At 46.9% G+C, this 19,353-nt stretch overlaps 1 protein-coding gene across 1 annotated transcript in view; it reads right to left on the reverse strand.

The window, feature by feature from the left end:
• Positions 1–18,438, reverse strand: part of LOC144785448 (elastase-1-like) — a 156,417-nt gene extending 137,979 nt beyond the window's left edge. Inside the window, exon 1 of the mRNA XM_078664346.1 lies at positions 18,380–18,438. Coding sequence (XP_078520472.1) covers positions 18,380–18,413 — 34 coding nt within the window. The 5' untranslated portion in view covers positions 18,414–18,438. The remainder of the gene's footprint in view (positions 1–18,379) is intronic.
• Between the last annotated feature and the right edge of the window lie 915 nt (positions 18,439–19,353).

Raw genomic sequence — 19,353 nt, forward strand, 5'->3', positions numbered from 1 at the left:
CTTGGCAATATTCACAAAATGCTGCATTTATATCCCATTGTGTATTCACGGTATCCCCAGCGCTAGTGGTTATCTCATGGATCGGGGGATGTGGGGGGTAATCTCTGAGAATACGTGCTAATAGCGGGCCAGCCTTATCAGCATCAGGCGGAGGACTGGCTGGAAACCTTCACCAATGTGGGGCCTCGGGACATGGCCACAACAACAAGGCTACCGAAACTGAAAGGCCCTTTTCGCAACTGGCGGAGAGAGCAACGGTATACGAGAATAAGGACACCGCCTTTGCCACTTGTGGGTCCACGCTCGGAGCTGATCCTGAGCGGACAGCAAGACACCATGCAGGCAGTTGCAGAGATCAGGGGTTCCCCGATGAAGAGAATGCATCTAAATCCAGCCAATGAGACATGTCGAGTGATGACGAACAGATATATGGCCTACAGAATTCGCAGGATTCAGTAGGAAAAGTGGATGTCAACCAGCAGACGGCGTACTTGATTGCATAAACGCTGCAAGCTCCTGTATTTGTATGGACTATGAATTGAGGTATTGGGGTGTATGTGTGGGGGAATGCTGTTGCTAGACGCGTAGAGACCTGGGATGCACGCTGTTAGTAATCCACAGTATTTGCTCAATACTGTGTTGAACACTGAAATACATGAGGGAACCGGTACGACTGAAACGTATATTTTATTGCTGATTTGTGAAATATTCCTGAGTTAACATATGAAGTTTGCCCCAACTATATTGTATGTTGCCTGCGCATGGGGAGCACCTGAGACGCTAGAAACGAGGACTGTACTCTAAAGTATAGCAGTTTGCAGCGCACCACCCAGGATTGTTTTGACTGTTATCTCAGATTGGGAGTTTGGAGGATTGCTGGTTACATTATCGGATTTTTGGAATTATTAAAGCATATATCTTTTTGTGAGACGACAACTGTTAAGAGTAGATTCATACAGTGTAACATGCTGCGAGTCAGCGAGCAAAGAGGGGTATGTAATGATGAGCTGTGTTTAATTAACACAGCTGTTGGGCTGCCACGTACACAATTTCACCTGATGCGTTGGAGGGTTAATGTCTTCAGTTAAGATTGGTACATGGGGAAAAGCTTCACGAGCATCCGAGATGGCGGCGTGAGCTAAGAGCTCCCGAGACCCTCGCTGCCTCCTACATATATACTGAAACGAATACGGATTATTCGGATGGAATATTGAAGTGCAGACCCGGCAGAGGCACTATCTGCTTTCCAAAATCGATTTGGACATTGGGAACATGAATTACACCGATCGCAACTTTCTGGCCCACAGGAGTGGAAGGGCATGGAGCTCAAGTGGCACCAATACCCAGGCAGTAGTTGAACAACAACGGCTAGCTGCAGTGGGATCGATGCCCCTGGTCAACTTTCGGTTTCGTTTTTGAGACCTCCCTGGTGAGCGAGGGTGTTATCGACAGATTGATCATCGGCCTGCGCCGGGCGCTTCACTCTGCAGTGTATCTACCGCAAGTACTTGGTGCGGACCGGGAGAAACCCTTTCTCAACCTGAACATTTGAATTCTAGTGGGCTATGAAGTGCGGATATTGACAACAGGTCGCACAGGGCTCTCCGGGGCACAGAACCCAATATGGCGGGCAAGCAAGACGGAGACCGGCGGAAGACCAAGTTCACCGGCAGGGGCAGTCTGACGCAGGCGGATAGTATCGAACGATTCACCCAGCCGAGGGGATCACCCGGTACCATCCCTAAAACTACCGGAGGGGCGAATGTGACTTTTGAAGACCCAGAGGAATTGACCCTCCAAGTCGTCATGGGCGACATTGCTGGCATGAAAACTTCAATCGGACAACAATACGAGGCTCTGGCTTTAAAGTTGGATACCGTGGCTGTGGATGTCACCTTAATCAGGGCGGACCTCTACAAAACGAACGAGAAGGTCAAATCCCTAGATTTGAAGACAGCCAGTCTCACTACCGACGTTTCTCACTTGAAAAAAGGAGGTCCGTAATTTGCAAACTGCCAACGAACAGTTCGCCCGCCGATTGCAGGATTCCGAAAGTCGTGCAAGGCGGAATAACATACGCATTATTGGTATTCCTGAAAAATCGGAAGAAACAGCAACGGATCTTTTTGTGGAAGATCTGCTCCTCAATCATCTCGCCCCAAAGGCTTGAGTAAATTCTTCACGGTGGAACGGGCGCACAGAGTGCCGGGCGGGAGGCCGAAGCCGGGTGCCCCACCAAGTCCTATTATCGCTAGGATTTTCAACTTCCGCGATAGAGACGCTATTTTGCAGGCCTCGAGAGTGGGTGGACCCGTCAAGTTTGAGAATACTACAGTGAGCTTCCACCCGGACGTCACTCAATCTGTCCAAAAACAACGATTGGGCTTTCAAGGAGTAAAAAGGCGGATGCGAGACATGGATTTGAAGTACGCTATGCTCTTCCCTGCACGGTTGCGGGTCGAATATGAGGACAAGGCCTTTTTCTTTGACCGCCCAGATGTGGTTAGTGACTGGCTTGACACTCTGCCCGTGAGAAGAGATCCGGCAGACCGCTCTGGGGGTACGGAAGACGGCGGATCGGCGCAAGAATAAGGAATATTGACTAGGTTCCCTGAACTATTGCATAGTGTACTGCTGGGGGTCGCATATCGTATGTATAAATGTGTTTTGCTGCTACTACGAGGTGGCGGGAGGGACAGGGACTCGTCCTCCTCTGTGGTTTCTTTTTGTAGACTAGTTAGTGAATGGGTCGACAGGCACACTGCAAGTTGGGGTGGCTGATGGGTCAGACGCAGGGGTGCAGGGAGGGGGGTAGATGCTTGGTTTTCTGGTTGGGGGGCGGGGGTTGGGTGTTGGGGTATGATTTGGTTTTACACAAGGTGCCGTATCGTTTGCTTATTGTCCGCTGGTGATGCGTCTTTCTCTGGGATGGGGTGGTGGTCACTATTGGGATGGGGGATAGGGGGTTGAGACTAATGTCATGGAACCTCAATGGTCTCGGGGACAGAATTAAAAGAGGGGTGGTTCTCCAACTACTCAAGAGAATGTCACCAGATGTGGTCCTGCTACAAGAGACACACCTTATAGAAAATTCCTGCTCAGCCATGAACAGACAAGGTTATCGTCTTGTCGCTCATTCGGGCTTCACCTCCGGGTCTCGGGGGTGGGGTAATGATCAGAGGCTCCCTCCCCTTGGAAATTGACGAGGTGATTTATGATGACAGGGGACTTTATGCAGTAATAGTGGGCAGATGGGAGGGCAAGACCATACTTCTAATGTCTGTTTATGTCCCACCTGGTCTGCAATCGTCCACATTTGAAGATATCGGTAAAGTAATTCTGAATCTCCCGGAAGGATTCCTGATAGTGGGTGGTGACTTTAATTCGGTTGTTTGTGGGAGGGAAGATCGTTATCCACCTAGGGACCTGCCAGGATCAAAGGCTTGGCTGAGTAGGCTTATGGACACTTTGGGATTAGTAGATTGTTGGCGCTTGCTACACCCTGGGCAGACACAATACACCTTCCACTCCGGGGCACATGGCAGGCTCTCTAGGCTTGATTATGTACTGATGCCAGCGGCGCAGGCCATGATGGTTCAGGAGGTTAGACATCTGCCTCGTGGCATTTCAGATCACTACCCGCTACTCATGGTGTTGGATACTGGTGTTAAAGCAGAAGGGAGGTTAGCTCCCATAAACCCATGGTACCTCCGCAACCCTAGGACCCGTGCAGCATTAGTTAAGTCTATAGAGCACTATTTACTTGAAAACTTGGGGTCAGTGTCTTCTGCTGTTTCACTTTGGGAGGCTTTCAAAACAGTTATCCGTGGGCAGGCTTTGTCGTTGATTTCCTGTGCCAAGAGGAGTAAACATGAAGAAGTAATCCGACTTGAATCCGAAATAGACGAGTTGGAAGAAGATTTGGAACATGATGTTACTCAGGAGAAATTTCATGCTCTTAGTCTCAAACAGAGTGATTATAAAGCACTGGTCACTGACACTGCCAGATCCATGAGTAGAGAGCAGCAGGGGCGTTTGTATGATGTTGGGGATAAGGCAGGTAAATTGATTGCATGGCTGGACAAGAAGGAGAGAGCGAGTCGGGTGGTTCCGGTGATTGAAAGTCAGAGTGGTATGAGAGTTACTGACCCAGTGGAAATAGTGGAACGCTTCGCAGAATATTATCAGGGGGTTTATTCTCCCGTATCGGACAGACCCGAAGAGGACTGGCACTTGTTGTTGCGAGACATAGCTTTACCCCGCCTAGCTGACGAAGACAGGGAATTGATGGATGCTGTACTGACTGCGTCCCTACGGACGCTTGTGCTCCCCGCAGCCTGAGCCCCTCAGAAGGAACATCGCGCTGCTGCCTGCCTGCACGGAAAGAGATCGCTCGCAGCGCCTGGTATCGCTTTTGCCCACTTTAGACATTTATTTGAGTACAGTGGCTGCGCACTCGGCGCCAAAATTAATTTGCCTGACGTAATTTATTTGATTATTGCTGCGCACTGTAGACTTTGCTGTGTGGGGTAAAGAGAAGTGTTTTGCGAGTGTTTGTGACTGTGCTATACTCCGGCTGTGCCCCAGTCTCGTTTCAGGAACAGGGCTGCCATTTTGGGACTTTGTTTACCTCCGTGAGCCCGTGCCTCCTCCCAGATCCCGCCTCCCAGCTGACCCGCCCACGCTCCGCCCCCCTCCACTATCCATTTATGACAGATGTCCCAACGCGCAGCATCCACGCGCTGCGGCCGCGCCGAAGGTTCGCCAAAGGTAAGCCCGTCTTTATTTTATTTATTTATTTATAGAGTTTTGTATAGCGCGGACAAGACCCGGGGGTATCAGAGCGCTTCACATGTAAGATAGATTACAGACATTATAGTAGCAATTGTAACAACAGACATATATGAAGTATAGGGCGATAGGCTATAAGGGTGATTATAAGTAAGAGTTCTTCAGCCTATGCAATTAGTATTAGGAGGTGAGTGAGGTAGGGTTATATAGCATAACAGTGCAAATAACATGTGTAATTAGCATTAGGAATAGAAAGGGTTGACATGTATCCGGGATCCTAGGCAATAAAAACAAAGTGAGGTAGAGTGTATATAGTATTGTCTGTGAGTTACAGTTATCAGATCACATAGATGTGAGGTAGTAGTAAAGTGTGTGGCCAAGGTTTAAACATGAAATCAGTCAATTGTCAGATAATTGATCTTCAAGATATTCTAGTCGAGGCCGTCTCTCTTTGGCGTAGATGTTCACATCAGTAATCAGTAAGCTTCTCTATGAAAGGTATTTGCTCATCATGTGGTTCTTCAGTTCACGTTTGAATGTTACCGAATTTTGAATCTTCCTGATGTGAGGAGGTATTGAATTCCAGACTCTGGGGGCGGCTCCTGAGAACGCTCGGTCGTAGGTCTTTTTCTTACGGAAAAAGGCTGGCCTCAATAGCAGCTCTTTAGCGCTCCTAGTTGGTCTGTTGCCTCCCGATAGCTTAATTTTCTTGGCAAGGTATCTCGGCGTGTTGTAGTGAACTGCTCTGTGGGTAATACAAGCCATCTTCATTTGAATTCTGGCATAAGGTAGCCAGTTTAGTGTTTTCAGGTGAGGAGATATGTGATCTAATTTCTTCGATCCCGTGATCAGTCTTGCCGCTGCATTGAGACATGCTTTTAGTGGTGCTGTGGATGTTTTCGGTAGACCCGCTAACGTGGTGCAACCGTATTCGATCCTCGAAATAACTAGGGATTGTACAGCCAGTTTTAGGTCCGCCTCTGAGATGAACGGTTTCAGTTTTCTTAAATAGTTCAGGTGGAAACGGGCGCTCTTGGCCATTGAGTTAATGTGGTCTTTCATGTCAAGGTTCTCATCTAACGTAATTCCAAGTGATTTAGCTGAATTAACTAGGGTCGGGGTGCAGTTCAGCGCGGTCACCAGTTTCGTCCATTCCTTTACCTCGGGTCGGTTCCTTGTCGGTGAAATTAGCAGGAATTCTGTTTTATGGGCATTTAGTTTCAAATGGTTCGTGGTTAACCATTGTAGAGCTCTCTTTAGTGTCTTGTTCATTAGGTCAATGTCATCAAGGGAGGCGATCTTTATGTATATTTGCGTGTCATCTGCATACATGTGATAGGGTATCTGTGAATCCCGAAGGATCTCCGTGAGAGGTTCAACATACAAGTTGAATAGATCTGGGGATAACGTTGAACCTTGTGGGACCCCGACAGCAGTAGGACGTGGGGAAGAGATTGCTTGATTGACCAGGAAACGTTGAGTCCTATTCTGCAAGAAAGATATAAACCATTTCAGCACATTTCCCGACAAACCCATCCTGTCTTGTAGCCTGGTCATCAGCATTTCATGATTTACCATGTCAAATGCAGATGGCAGGTCTAGGAGAATCAGTAGGCATGCTTGATTTCTGTCTAGGGCTTGTAGGGTGTCATCTACGATATGCAGGATTGCAGTTTCAGTACTATGCCCAGCTCTGAATCCCGATTGGCAATCATCTAGTAATGAGAACTTAGCGATGTGTTGACTCAGTTGGCCCTGTACGCATTTCTCAATAAGTTTGGCCAGTAAAGGTATGTTGGTCACTGGTCGATAGTTGTTCGGGTCTGTTGCATCCGCTGTCGGTTTTTTGATGATGGGCACAACCTGACCTGTTTTTAGGCAGTCAGGTAGGGTCCCTTGTGCAAGTGAGGCATTTATTATCTCGGTCCAGATCGGAACTAGGGTGTGGCTGATTTCTCTTACGCACTTTGCCGGTAGAGGGTCTTGATAGTGGTTGTTCGGTCTGATTTCCGTTAGCGTTTTGGCGATCTTTTCTTGGTCATATAATTCAAATGTGTCCCAATTTGCCTTATTTTTTGTTTGGGGACTCTCTATTGACTCATTGGCCTCATTTGTAGGTGAGGTAAGGGTCGAGAAGTTAATCGCGGCAGTTGAGAGCTCCGCTTCAAGCAATTTGGTTTTCTCCGTGAAAAATGTAGAGAATTCCTCACAACTTAAGGGAGTTTTTGGATTCTCGTGAACTGTTTTAGCTAGTTTATTCGACTGTTGTTTTAGAATCTCAAAGAGTTTTCGAGGTCTGTTTGAGGCATTGTCCAGTTCAGCTTTTATAAATTCTTTTTTGGATTTAATTATCTTCTTGTTATATTGGCTTCTGGTATTCCTGAGGGCTTTCAGCTCGGGAGAGGAGGGATGTTGCCTCCATTTCCTTTCGACCATTCTCAATTTGCGCCTGTCTTCATTCAGTGACTCACTGAACCAAGGATTTTTAGGTTTCTCTGATACTCTTTTCAGTGTCTGTGGCATGGTGTCATTGACGATATTTCCTATTGAGGTTAAGTAGTGCTCCGTCAACTCACTGACATTCAGTCTGTTGTTTGGTGGCTTCAAGACTTTCTCACATCTTTCAACCAATAGTTCAATATTAGCCTCTTTTGTATCTCGGATCAGTTTTTTGACCTTGCGGGGTTGTATGGTCCTGCCCTTTTTCATTGTGGGTATCGCGAAAGTTATGGCGTGATGGTCGGACCAATCACACGGGTCAATAGCGAGAATTGAAGCCTCTTTATTCCTTGAGATAATCCAGTCTAAGGTCGCTCCTTGTGAGTGAGTGGGATGTGTGCAAGCTTGTGTAAGGTTTAGCTCGATGAGGAAATCTTTAAGTGAGTTAACCAGTTTGTCATTGACGTCATCCCAGTGGAGGTTAAAGTCACCTAGGAATATATTGTTGGCATCAGAGTTAGAGTTGGCTGTTATGATGTCCATTAGTTGCTCTGTGAACTTTGCGTTATCTCCAGGTGGGTGGTAGAACGCATGCATGTTGCATCTTTGATTGTTTGTTGATCTTATATTAAGACCAAGGTATTCACAAGACTCTAGGGGGTCAGATTGGAATTGGCTGACCTCAATCTCTGACCTGTGGATGCAAGCTATACCTCCTCCCACTTTCTTTGGTCTGTCTAACCTGACAATATTATATTGTGGTGGAACTAGGAGATCTATATTAGGTGAAGATGATTCACTGAGCCAGGTTTCAATGAGGAAGGCCAGGTCGATTTCCTTGTTAATGATGAGAGCAGCTATGTCTGATGCATGTTTCATTGCCGAACGACAATTTAGTAATAGGCATTTCAGGGGTTCCTGTGAGTTAGGGACGTTACCATTATCAGATTCGGTTGCCGTTACCTGGATATGTCGTAGGTTGTTGTGGATTGCTTTCCTGTCATTCTTTCTGGACGATCTATTAGAGTCAATAGGTACTAATTTGATGCTCTCCTCTCTTCCCCGGACCGGTTGTTCATAAGATCGGAGTAAGGCCAAGGCTTCTTCATTTGATAAGGGATCGGTCCTGTTTGGTTTGTTGAGCCTGAGTACAACATTCTGGATGTGTGAGACTTTAGTGTGTGTACCTATCGTCATCTCCCAAATTTTTTCAATTGTCTGTGAGAATTTCAACGAGACTTGTACCAGGTTACCTACTAGTTTCTGGAGCTCCTTAACTTCATTCTGAGTTTGTGATGTTATCTTTAGTGCAGTAGCCCTGATTGTCTGTGTTCTACATTTTGTTTTTCTCCATGATTGGTTAGTTCTCACTGCCACAGATCTTTCTTTTTTGTCCTTCATTTCGTTGGCATTACTGACTCTATTACAGGTGTACTCATTGTTCCCTAAATTGTGTGGTGTAGGGGGTGAATATGTGGGTAAGGAACTGTGGTATTCAAGTCTCACATTCACGGGTTGTTGAGGAAGGGCGTGGTTATCTTCATAGGGGGATTTCCTTGGAGCTGAGGTAGTCTCTTCAAGCGCGGGGACATCTTGAGCTGGCGACATCTGCTCTTCCCTTAGGGCCAGATTCTTCACTTTGTTTCCAATGTTAGTAGACTTCACTATCCCTTCTATCACAATCTCTGGTATTGCACTTTCAATTTCAGTGACACCTCCGGGGTTGGAGGTTAGATTGTCCTGGCCGACCGTTTGGTTCGAGTTACTAGTGGTAGGGTCGTTGAAGTCGGGGGTGACATCTGGTGGGGTCATGTGTTGTTGGTGGCTTGTACCTTCTATGGATTCCTTTAGGGTTTGGAAAGTTATCTTAAATTTCTCGAGTTCTCTGTTAGCTGCTTGTATCAGAACTATTCCCGTTTTATACAGAGTAATGTAAAATTCAGTATTGCTTCTTTTAGTTAGTGAGGTCGTTATTTTAGTGCCATGTGGTATGTTTTTTATAGCTTTCGTGAACAGCGTTTTTGTAAAGGCGTTACGCCATTTAGCTGCGCCCGTCTGCGCCTTGACCGCGCCCAGCGCCTGTCCCCCTGGCCCCCGCCGCTCCCAACCCTCTAGAATCACATATGATGCCGCTACTCTCCTTGCCCTCAACCCCGGACGTACTCCTCTATGCTGCGAAGCCACTCCAGGACGTACTCACGGCCCATTCGCCTGCCTCTCCTGCAAGTTCAACTGCTTCAGGACCCTCACCAAATCCACGTCCTCCAAACACAACTCCAACCGCCTTAATTGCATCCTGCTCAACACCCGCTCGGTCCACAGACATGCAACAGAACTCTGGGACCTAATCGACACTGCGTCACCTGACATCGCCTTCCTTACTGAAACATGGATGAACACATCATCTGCTCCCGACATCGCCATAGCCATACCGGACGCTTACAAAATTATCCGAAAAGACCGCATCAATCAAACAGGAGGAGGCATCGCCATCGTCCACAGAAACACCATCAAAATCACAACCAGCTCCGACGACAATCTTGCAACCGCCGAACACCTCCACTTCCAGATCCACACCGACCCCAGGACCACACTTAGAGGCACCCTCATTTACAGGCCTCCAGGCACCCGCACTCAATTCAGCGATGACATCACAGACTTCGTCAGCCCACACGCCCTCACCTCCGAAAACTACATTCTTCTAGGAGACTTCAACTACCACCTTGAAAACAAACACGACAACAACACCACCACCCTTCTGGACAACCTGGCCAATCTCGGATTCAAACAACTTGTTGACACCCCCACTCACACAGCCGGACACACGCTCGACCCTATCTTCACCTCCAGCAAACACATCTCCTTCGATCACACTACAGCTCTCCACTGGACGGATCACAGTTGTGTTCACTTCAGCTACAAAACCACCCTGACCCACAACCGTCCACAACCGATTCCTCTGAGAAACTGGAACAAAATCACCACCGACCAACTCCTCACATCACTCAGCCAAAACCCTCCCACCCTCTCATTGGACCCAGACCAAGCGGCCACAAACCTCAGGCATTGGATTACCCTCAGTGCGGACGAATTAGCACCCCTGAAAAAGCACCAGATGAAATCAGCCAGCAAAAAAGCTCCCTGGTTCAATGACGAACTTAAACTATCCAAGAAGCTATGCCGCACCATAGAGAAGAACTGGAGAAAATACCCAACCTCAGACAACATGGCCTCCCTCAAGACAGCCACTCGCAAACACCACCAACTGATCCGATCCGCCAAGAAATCAGCACTCAAGGATCGTCTTGACAACAACACTCATAACAGCAAGGAACTCTTCAATATCGTCAAAGAATTCACCAACCCCACCGCAGCAACTAACGACATCACCCCCTCCCAAGACCTCTGCAATGCGCTATCCTCCTTCTTCTACAACAAAATTGCCGACATCCACAACAGCTTCGAGAACTCTCCCAGCGATCAACCCGCCCCACCCCCTTCAGATCCTACTCCTCCAACTAACATCCTCAGCGCCTGGAACCCAATCACCACTGAAGACACCACTCACCTCATGAACTCAATCCACTCTGGCTCGCCTTCTGACCCCTGTCCCCACCACATCTTCAACAAAGCTGATTCCATCATCGCACCCCAACTCCGCGATGTCATCAACTGCTCTTTCAACTCTGCCACCTTTCCAGAGAGCTGGAAACACGCCAAACTCAGCGCCCTTCTGAAGAAACCCACAGCGGACCCTTCAGAACTGAAAAACTACCGACCCATATCCCTCCTACCTTTCCCGTCCAAAGTCATCGAGAAAGCCGTCAACAACCAGCTCGCCACCTTCCTTGAATCCAACAACTCCCTCGATCCATCTCAATCCGGGTTTCGAGCCAAACACAGCACCGAAACCGCCCTCATTGCAGCGACCGACGACATCCGAGCACTCCTGGACAACGGAGAAACAGTGGCCCTCATCCTACTCGACCTTTCCGCCGCTTTCTACACCGTCTGCCACAGCACCCTTATACATCAACTCAGCAACATCGGCATACAAGGAAAAGCCTTGGACTGGATCATCTCATTCCTCGCTGGGAGAACTCAAAGAGTCCGACTTCCCCCATTCTACTCAGAGGCCACCGAAGTCATCTGCGGCGTACCTCAAGGATCCTCACTCAGTCCCACCCTCTTCAACGTCTACATGAGTCCTCTCGCCTCCATCGCGCGTCAACACAACCTCAACATCATCTCTTACGCCGACGACACCCAGCTAATCCTTTCCCTCACCAAAGACCGCAACACCGCCAAAACCAATCTTCACGAAGGCATGAAAGAAGTTGCCGAATGGATGAAACAGAGCCGCCTAAAACTCAACTCAGACAAAACGGAGGTGCTCATCCTAGGACCTTCACCCTCAGCTTGGGACGAATCCTGGTGGCCTTCAGCTCTGGGCATAGCACCCACTCCCACAGACCATGCACGTAACCTTGGCTTCATCCTAGACTCCTCTCTCTCGATGTCCAGACAAGTCAACGCCGTCTCGTCCTCCTGCTTCAACGTACTTCGCATCCTCAAAAAGATCTTCCGCTGGATCCCCCTCGAGACAAGAAAGACTGTCACCCACGCACTGGTCACGAGTCGACTGGATTATGGTAACACACTTTACGCCGGAATCACAACAAAATTACAGAAAAAACTCCAGCGCATCCAAAACGCGTCAGCGAGACTCATATTAGACATCCCGCGCCAAGATCACATCACCGGACATCTAAAAGACCTCCACTGGCTTCCCGTCAACAAAAGAATTACCTTCCGCCTTCTCACCCACACACACAAGGCCCTCTACAATCTAGGACCCGAATGCCTCAACACTCGATTGTCCTTCTACAAACCCACCCGCCAACTAAGATCGTCCAACCAAGCCCTCGCCGCAGTCCCGCGCATCCGGAAATCCACCATGGGTGGCAGATCCTTCTCCTTCCTGGCTGCCAAGACCTGGAACTCACTCCCCACCCACCTCCACCTTAATCAGAACCACATCTCATTCAGAAAATAACTGAAAACCTGGCTATTCGACAAATAAGTTAACCCCTTCCCCTAGCGCCTTGAGACCCTCTGGGTGAGTAGTGCTCTATACAAATACCTGAACTTGAACTTGAACTTGACTGCTGATGAGATTGCGCTGGCGATCCGTTCAGTGCGTTCAGTCAAAGCGATGGGACCAAACGGCCTCCCCATTGAACTTTACAAACTAAGACCCGACAAGATAGCGCCATATCGCCGGGCTATGTTTCTTGAATCGCGTGATGAGGGCCTCCCCCCGTGATCAAAGGCTCGTAACCATTGTAGTTATCCACAAAGAGGGAAAGCCGCGAGAACATTGTACATCCTATAGGCCCATTTCACTTTTTAACGCCGAGCCTAAGATTCTGGCTAAGGTTCTGGTGAATCGCCTGATAACAGTCATTGGTGATTTAGTACATCCTGATGAGTCCGGCTTTATTCCACATCGCAATACCACACTCAACATGCGGCGTCTCTATGGAGTCCTCGCAAGAGTGGCGTCCATACGTGAGCCGGCCATCTTGGCATCCCTGGATGCAACGATGGCCTTCGATACGGTGGAGTGGCCATACCTTTGGGCCGCGCTCGCAGGGTTTAGTTTCGGCCTGGGATTTACAAGATGGGTAAAACTGTTATACGAGGAGCCGCTGGCCCAGGGAGTGGTGAATGGCAAAGTCTCTGGCCCCTTTGTACTGGGGAGAGGCACGCGACAGGGATACCCGTTGTCCCCTCTCCTCTTTGCTCTGGCCTTGGAACCGCTCGCTGCCTGGCTGCGTTGGCAGCCCTCGATGAGGGGTATTAGCTGGACCCCGGAGTTTGAGGATCGCATTTCGCTCTAAGCTGACGACATCCTTTTATATCTTTGTAAATCACCCCCCAGCAGTGTCTGGGAGAACTATGGCCTCCTTAGTCATAGTGCATGTGAGGCATTGATGGCATGCTGGGTGGCATGTGGATAGGGGGGACAGGTTTGCTATGAAAGAAATCACTTATTTAGTGGAATGAGAATGTGGGGATGATTGTGTAACAATAATAAATGCATGGGGCTAGTGGCAGACTGTATGAAAGGAAGGGCTATTTGTATTTAAAGAATGTAAATCGAGAGAAGATTTCTGGTATCTAAAGTCCAAAGACAATAGAAACAGAGGAAGGACCGACATCATTATTCTATGGCATAAATGCCTTTGGCTGGGGAAATTTGAGCAGAACAGATGGCTCACTGTTACTTCACAGGGGCTTTGAGTGAGTTTTGACCAGGGTTCAAACCCCAGCTGGGGAAAATCGTATTTTTTTAATTTTTTTTAAAATTTTATTTCTAAATTCCACAATTTATTTATTTTAGCAGAGTGAAACATAGTCCTTTGGAAATGCTCAACTGATAATAATGAAAGACAAAGTAGAAAATCTATGGCATATGTCACATCAGATGTGGCATATGCCACATGACAGAGTGACACGTGTCACATGCCAGACTTGGGCTCCAACCCCTTCTCCTCACTCTTTGAGAGCAGAGCCAGGATTGGTCTGAGTGGCCTGCTCTGTCACTCAGACAGTCCCTGAGAGCCTGCAGCTTTTCTCCAACCCAGAGGCGTAGCAAGGGGAGCAATATGCGATCCGTTTGGGCGGCAGGAGTTTTGGGACTGGTGACGGACCCCCCAAATTTATATGCGGAGCTGGGTTGGAGCAATAGAAATGCGCATGTATGTTTATCCAGCTTAGGATGTCCGGCCAAACTTACAGGCACACTTCTAAGTGCCCACCACTCCTCCCCGTCCTGCCTCAGACTACGTGCATGCGTAAAGCAGTCACAGAAAAATAAAATTATCTTTTATTATCATTTTTTTTCTGTGACTGACGAGTGGAGCCGCCCCTGCCACATTGCTCTTGCCTGCTGCCTCTCCTTCCTCACCTCGCTCTCTGTATTGCTTTTGTCCCCCAAGCTTCTGTGGTGCCTCCCCTTAACCATGTCCTGCTTCTCTGTTTCTTCCCCTCCACAGCCCCGTGTTTCTTCCCTCACCCGCTCCCTCCTTCACTGTCGCCCGTTGCTGCTCCTCTACAGCTCCTGCATTGCTTCCTTCGTCCACACCTTCCATGTAGTTATCCCATCTCCCGCCGTTTAAGAAAACGTCTTTGTACATTTTTTAATTTATTTGCTAATCTAAATCGAACCGTCAAAGGAAAAGTAGAAAAAATGGTGGCCCAGGCAGGCAGTGGCATCATAGTCTATATTTTCTCATTTGGCCATGCTGCACAGCATCAGGGATGCTATACAGCATGGCTAAAAATACTGACAAAGCCAATAGGTCTCAAAGGCCACACCACACCTATTGGATTTAAAAATGCTTGTTAAACTATGCATCCTATTTAGTGCCTTTTGGCACCCCAACCTTATCCAAAACCTATATATGTGTGTCTAATAACTCACAATCAATAAGTCGAGAGGTATGCTCTTTATCATTTGCCATAAACAAGCTACAGTGGAAGGGAGACAGAAGAGAACAGGACCATCACAAGGTGTGAGCAGCATAGGCTGTTTGCCCATGACCTTAATTTGTGCAGGCCTCCACGCTGACAGAGCTAAATGTACATATTATTAAAGCAGGTCTGTGTTGATGGTACATTCATAATGAGGCAGGTATGCCGACCGCCATTAGATAGCAACGCATACTGGCTCTGCCTCTAAATATGGCCAAGTACATTGTTTTCTCTTTGAATGACACCTTCATGCACCAGTGAGGAGCCCACTCCCTGCAAGGGCCCTGTTTGACTATGGAGACCCAGGCCCTACAAAAGCTTCTGCTGGGCCTGAAAGAGTAAATATATTGGGAGATATTTTCTAAATTCTGTAAGGCTACATTCTTCTTGCTATCTTACCACGTATCAGCTTTGAGAGGCCTCGCACTCGGCAATATACTCATATGAGTGAGCATAATTTTGAATGGAATGCTTTTACTATTTCCTTATATATTTATGTCATTAAATGACAGGGTGACAAATTAGTATTTCAGCGTGAACTCTATGAATACAACCAGTATATCACCCGTGAACTGCACAAACCACGTTTGATATCCCACACTATGAATTGTTGGAAATTGGAATACATATGAAGATCCACAATCTCGGCACATGAATTATGGAGTTATTAAAATTAATGTTGAAGTTCTGGGTTAGCATTAACCACTCGGCCAGTGGGTTTGTGCTTTTTTGGCACCGTACTCCTCTTTGACTAATAACATCCTTAAAATAACTTCTTTATACTCTTCTGTGATATATTTTCATATGGGTGGGGCGTTTTGACGTCAGGAAGCGCGTATAGTAAGAACATTGCGTCACTACTCGCTTCCGGTCATTTATTGGAGGAAAGCAGTGATGTCACTGTGCCCTGTCCGGCACATCTGCTCGTAGCTGACTCCCTTATTTCCACAGAAACTGTGAGAGAAGGTGTGTGTCTGCCTGAACCGACCCTCCTCGCTAACGGAAGCGAAAAATGCAAGAGGCATTGTCATATGTGATATCTACAACCAATCATGGTTTTTTTTTTGCCAACATCATGCTTCGGTCTAAAATTTGTAATCTGGATTTTTATATTGATATTTTGGGGTAAAAAATGCCAGCATCCAAAGTGCTTTTGGTTAAAAAGTCAGCCTAGCAAAAAGTATACAACAGGATGCATACTCACTTGGTCACGGCAGAAACCATAAACGTGGAACAAAACGGACAGCACATGAGACAACAGGGCCATAAATAATAAGAATTTAAATATTGCTATCCATATTTCAAAATGACATTGCAAGTCACCTCGGGATCCCCGACTATATAATGGCATGTAGCCTTAGGCCTCGAGTCTCTATATGGCCACTGAACTCGGCGATTTGAAATAACCTTGTAACGTACAGTTAGGGCTAGTTACTCATATATATATAATACATTGCAGCCTGCAGTACCTGTTTAAAAGTGTGCCTCTAATTTCCTTATTACAGGCAACTTGTGACACACTGAGTCATCTAAAATTAAAAAAAATGAGGTAGCCTCACAATTGTAATAATTTATTACAGTTGAGTTCTGAGGTCCCAATGCCTGCTACTAGAGCCAGCTGTCAGGGAAAAGACAGGTCACACATTATAATTTAAGCAGCAGTTTCAGAAAAGAAAATGAAATGTAGCTTTTTGTTCTGCTGTATTTTTCCTCCACCACATTTGGAACTCATTCATGAGGGTGGCGGAATATTCACAATTAAAGTTACAATCACCAAAATGGAAGTTTTGCATTGTAGAATTTCTGCAATCCATGTGGAAATGGGCCATCAAAGTGGGGCTACATCGAGTTTACAGTCCCTAACTTGCTGGGGGTGTTTTAGTTAAGTACAGTTGAAGTCTGCCATGGACACATTTCACATGACTAACTCCACCAAATATGGCAGTATGAAAGATACCTAAGATTAATCAATCAATCAGGATTCTTACACAGCGCAGCTAATTACCTGTTAGGATCTCAAGGCACTGCAGGGGTTCTGTAGTTCAGCCGAAGTGCCAGTTCAGTCAAAGAGCCAGGTTTTGAGGTCCTTCCTGAATTGAGGCGGTGAGGGTGATTGCCTGAGATGTGGAGGAAGAGAGTTCCAGGTCTTTGCGGCGAAGTAGGAGAAGGATCTTCCTCCGGCCGTGGTCTTGGGATCCATGGGATAGTGACCAGGGCCAGGTTGGCGGAGCGCAGGTGTCTGGTGGGAGTGTAGAAGGAGAGGTGGTGGTTGGTCCAATGTTGTGGAGGGCCTTGTAGGCTTGCGTGAGGAGCTTGAATGTGATTCTTTTGTTGATAGGGAGCCAGTTGAGATTTCTCAGGTGACCGGTGATTTGGCTGCGGAGTGGTATGTCCAGGATAAGTCTTGCGACGGCTTTCTGGATTCTTTGAAATTTCCTTGGGAGCATCTGAGTGGTGCTGGCATAGTCGGGTTGGCTGCTGACGCGCGCCTTGGTGACCTTTCTTCTGGACTCAATGGGGATCCACTTAATGGGGATCCACTTAAAGATCTTTCAAAGCAGGCAGAGTGTGTGGAAGCAGGAGGATGAGACGGCGTTGATTTGCCGGTTCATTGAGAGCGAGGAGACAAGGATGATGCCGAGGTTACGTGCATGGCCGGTGGTTGTGGGAGGGGCCTATGAGTGCTGCGGGCTACCAGGAGTTGTCCCAGGCAGCAGGGATGGTTCCCAGGATGAGGACTTCAGTTTTGTTGGAGTTGGGTTTGAGGCAGCTGTCCTTCATCCAGGTGGTTACTGCCTTCATCCAGTTGTGGAAGTTGTTCTTTGCGACAGTAGTTCATCAGTGAGGTAGAGGATCAGCTGGGTGTCATTGGCATAGAAAACAGTGTTTAGTCTATGCCTCAGACCCCATAACTGGTAGAGCAGACATTGCAACTTTGTGGACCCAATGGTGGAGAAAGATGATTTCCCGTTGGCTGGTCACCATCCCCCCCAGATCAAGGGAACTCATAACAGGGCAGTTTAACTACCACAGACGCAGACAGGCGATCTGTTGGTTTTTGGTGGATTCTTCTTTCTTGATCTCTTCTAAAACAACCTGTTTGTCTTTAAGCATAAGAGTGCCTTTGAATAATGAAAAGACAAAAACATACAATCCAACTCAATCAATGCACTTTCCTACAACGTTATTCACGCTATGAAAGGCAAACAACAACCTAACCATTCCATGGTGCAATTAGGTGTTGGTTGTTGGATCAACAACAAAAGCCTTAACTTCTGGAGATAAAATATGCTTCTAAAGCCATACATTTTTTTATAGGAAAACACTGTTGATACACTAACGTAATTGACCATGTTTTAGTATTCCTTTTACTACAGACAACCTGCTGTGCTTGTAATGGCTGAATGGTTAATTTGACTATGATCTACTCAGTTATACAATAAAGTCTAAGGCAAACTCTTATTTGATCGTACAGTACAAGTTCTCGAATTCTTGATAGTATGAGCACTGGTGACATTTAACCGCCTTATGGTTCCTCTCTTGTACAACTGTAAGACAAGTGAATCTGCATTTAAGTTTAACATTTATAAACGGAAACAATGTAACTCACCAACGAAGCCCAAAAGAAACAGGCACGCCAACATTTTTGCGAAGATAGAACTGAGGGTATGTCAAAGGAGCTTTATACAGAGGTACCTGATAAGGGTTTCTTAACTATAACCGACTAATAATAAAAACTAATCAGCTGAAGTCAAGGTTAGCCCACCCCACTGTTATCAGAATTTAGAAAAAGAATTTGTGGAAAAGCTGCTGGCATGGCAACGCTCTAATTTCTACACCTGCTTATTTCCCAAGGAACCTATCAACAGGCACTTTATCAAGGATTTGAAAGCAAACAGAAAACGTAACGCAACGCTTTAAAGCCAAATAAATGTACATGTTCATCGCCCTTTAATTATCAAATGTCAGAGAATGCAGCTACCTGCCTATCAAGGCAATCTTTATCGTCCATATAATACTCACTCACATTTTTGTCGAGTTGTGTGTGGAAGCAGTTTGCACTGTAGTGATCTGGGGGCCATAGGGAGTTATATTGTTTTTGGTAGAAATGTAAAGGATTTGTCAGCCCACATAATGAATTTACACTGCACCAATAAATAATATTGGTCGCCTCTTGAAGCATTTTTCTCACTGCAGCGACAATGATCCACCTCCTCCATGTACAAGTCAGATCGACTCTAGATGGATTTGGGTGGCAGGTGGAGGAAAATACTAGGTGATCACGAGGTGTGCCCTACAAAAATTTGATCAGGAGAGAATCCCGGCTCTGGGAATTACTGATCCTGGCTATATCTGCCAGTTTTGTTTAATAGGTCTTTTAGGACCATTTACTAGGCTTTAGGATCAAAAGTGACCATCAGGTGCATAGTTGGGGTCTAGGCTGGCTCCCATGCTGAACAGGTAACTATTCAGAAGTAGAGCATCTTCAGTCAGCAAGTGGTAACCTTTGGTGAAGGAAGAAGCACACTGGGCAGGCCTCCCTGCAGTGTTCAGACACACTTAGAGACCCTTCTGAAGCATAAG

Source organism: Lissotriton helveticus, chromosome 10, assembly GCF_964261635.1.
Source record: "Lissotriton helveticus chromosome 10, aLisHel1.1, whole genome shotgun sequence".
Lineage (NCBI taxonomy): Eukaryota > Metazoa > Chordata > Amphibia > Caudata > Salamandridae > Lissotriton > Lissotriton helveticus.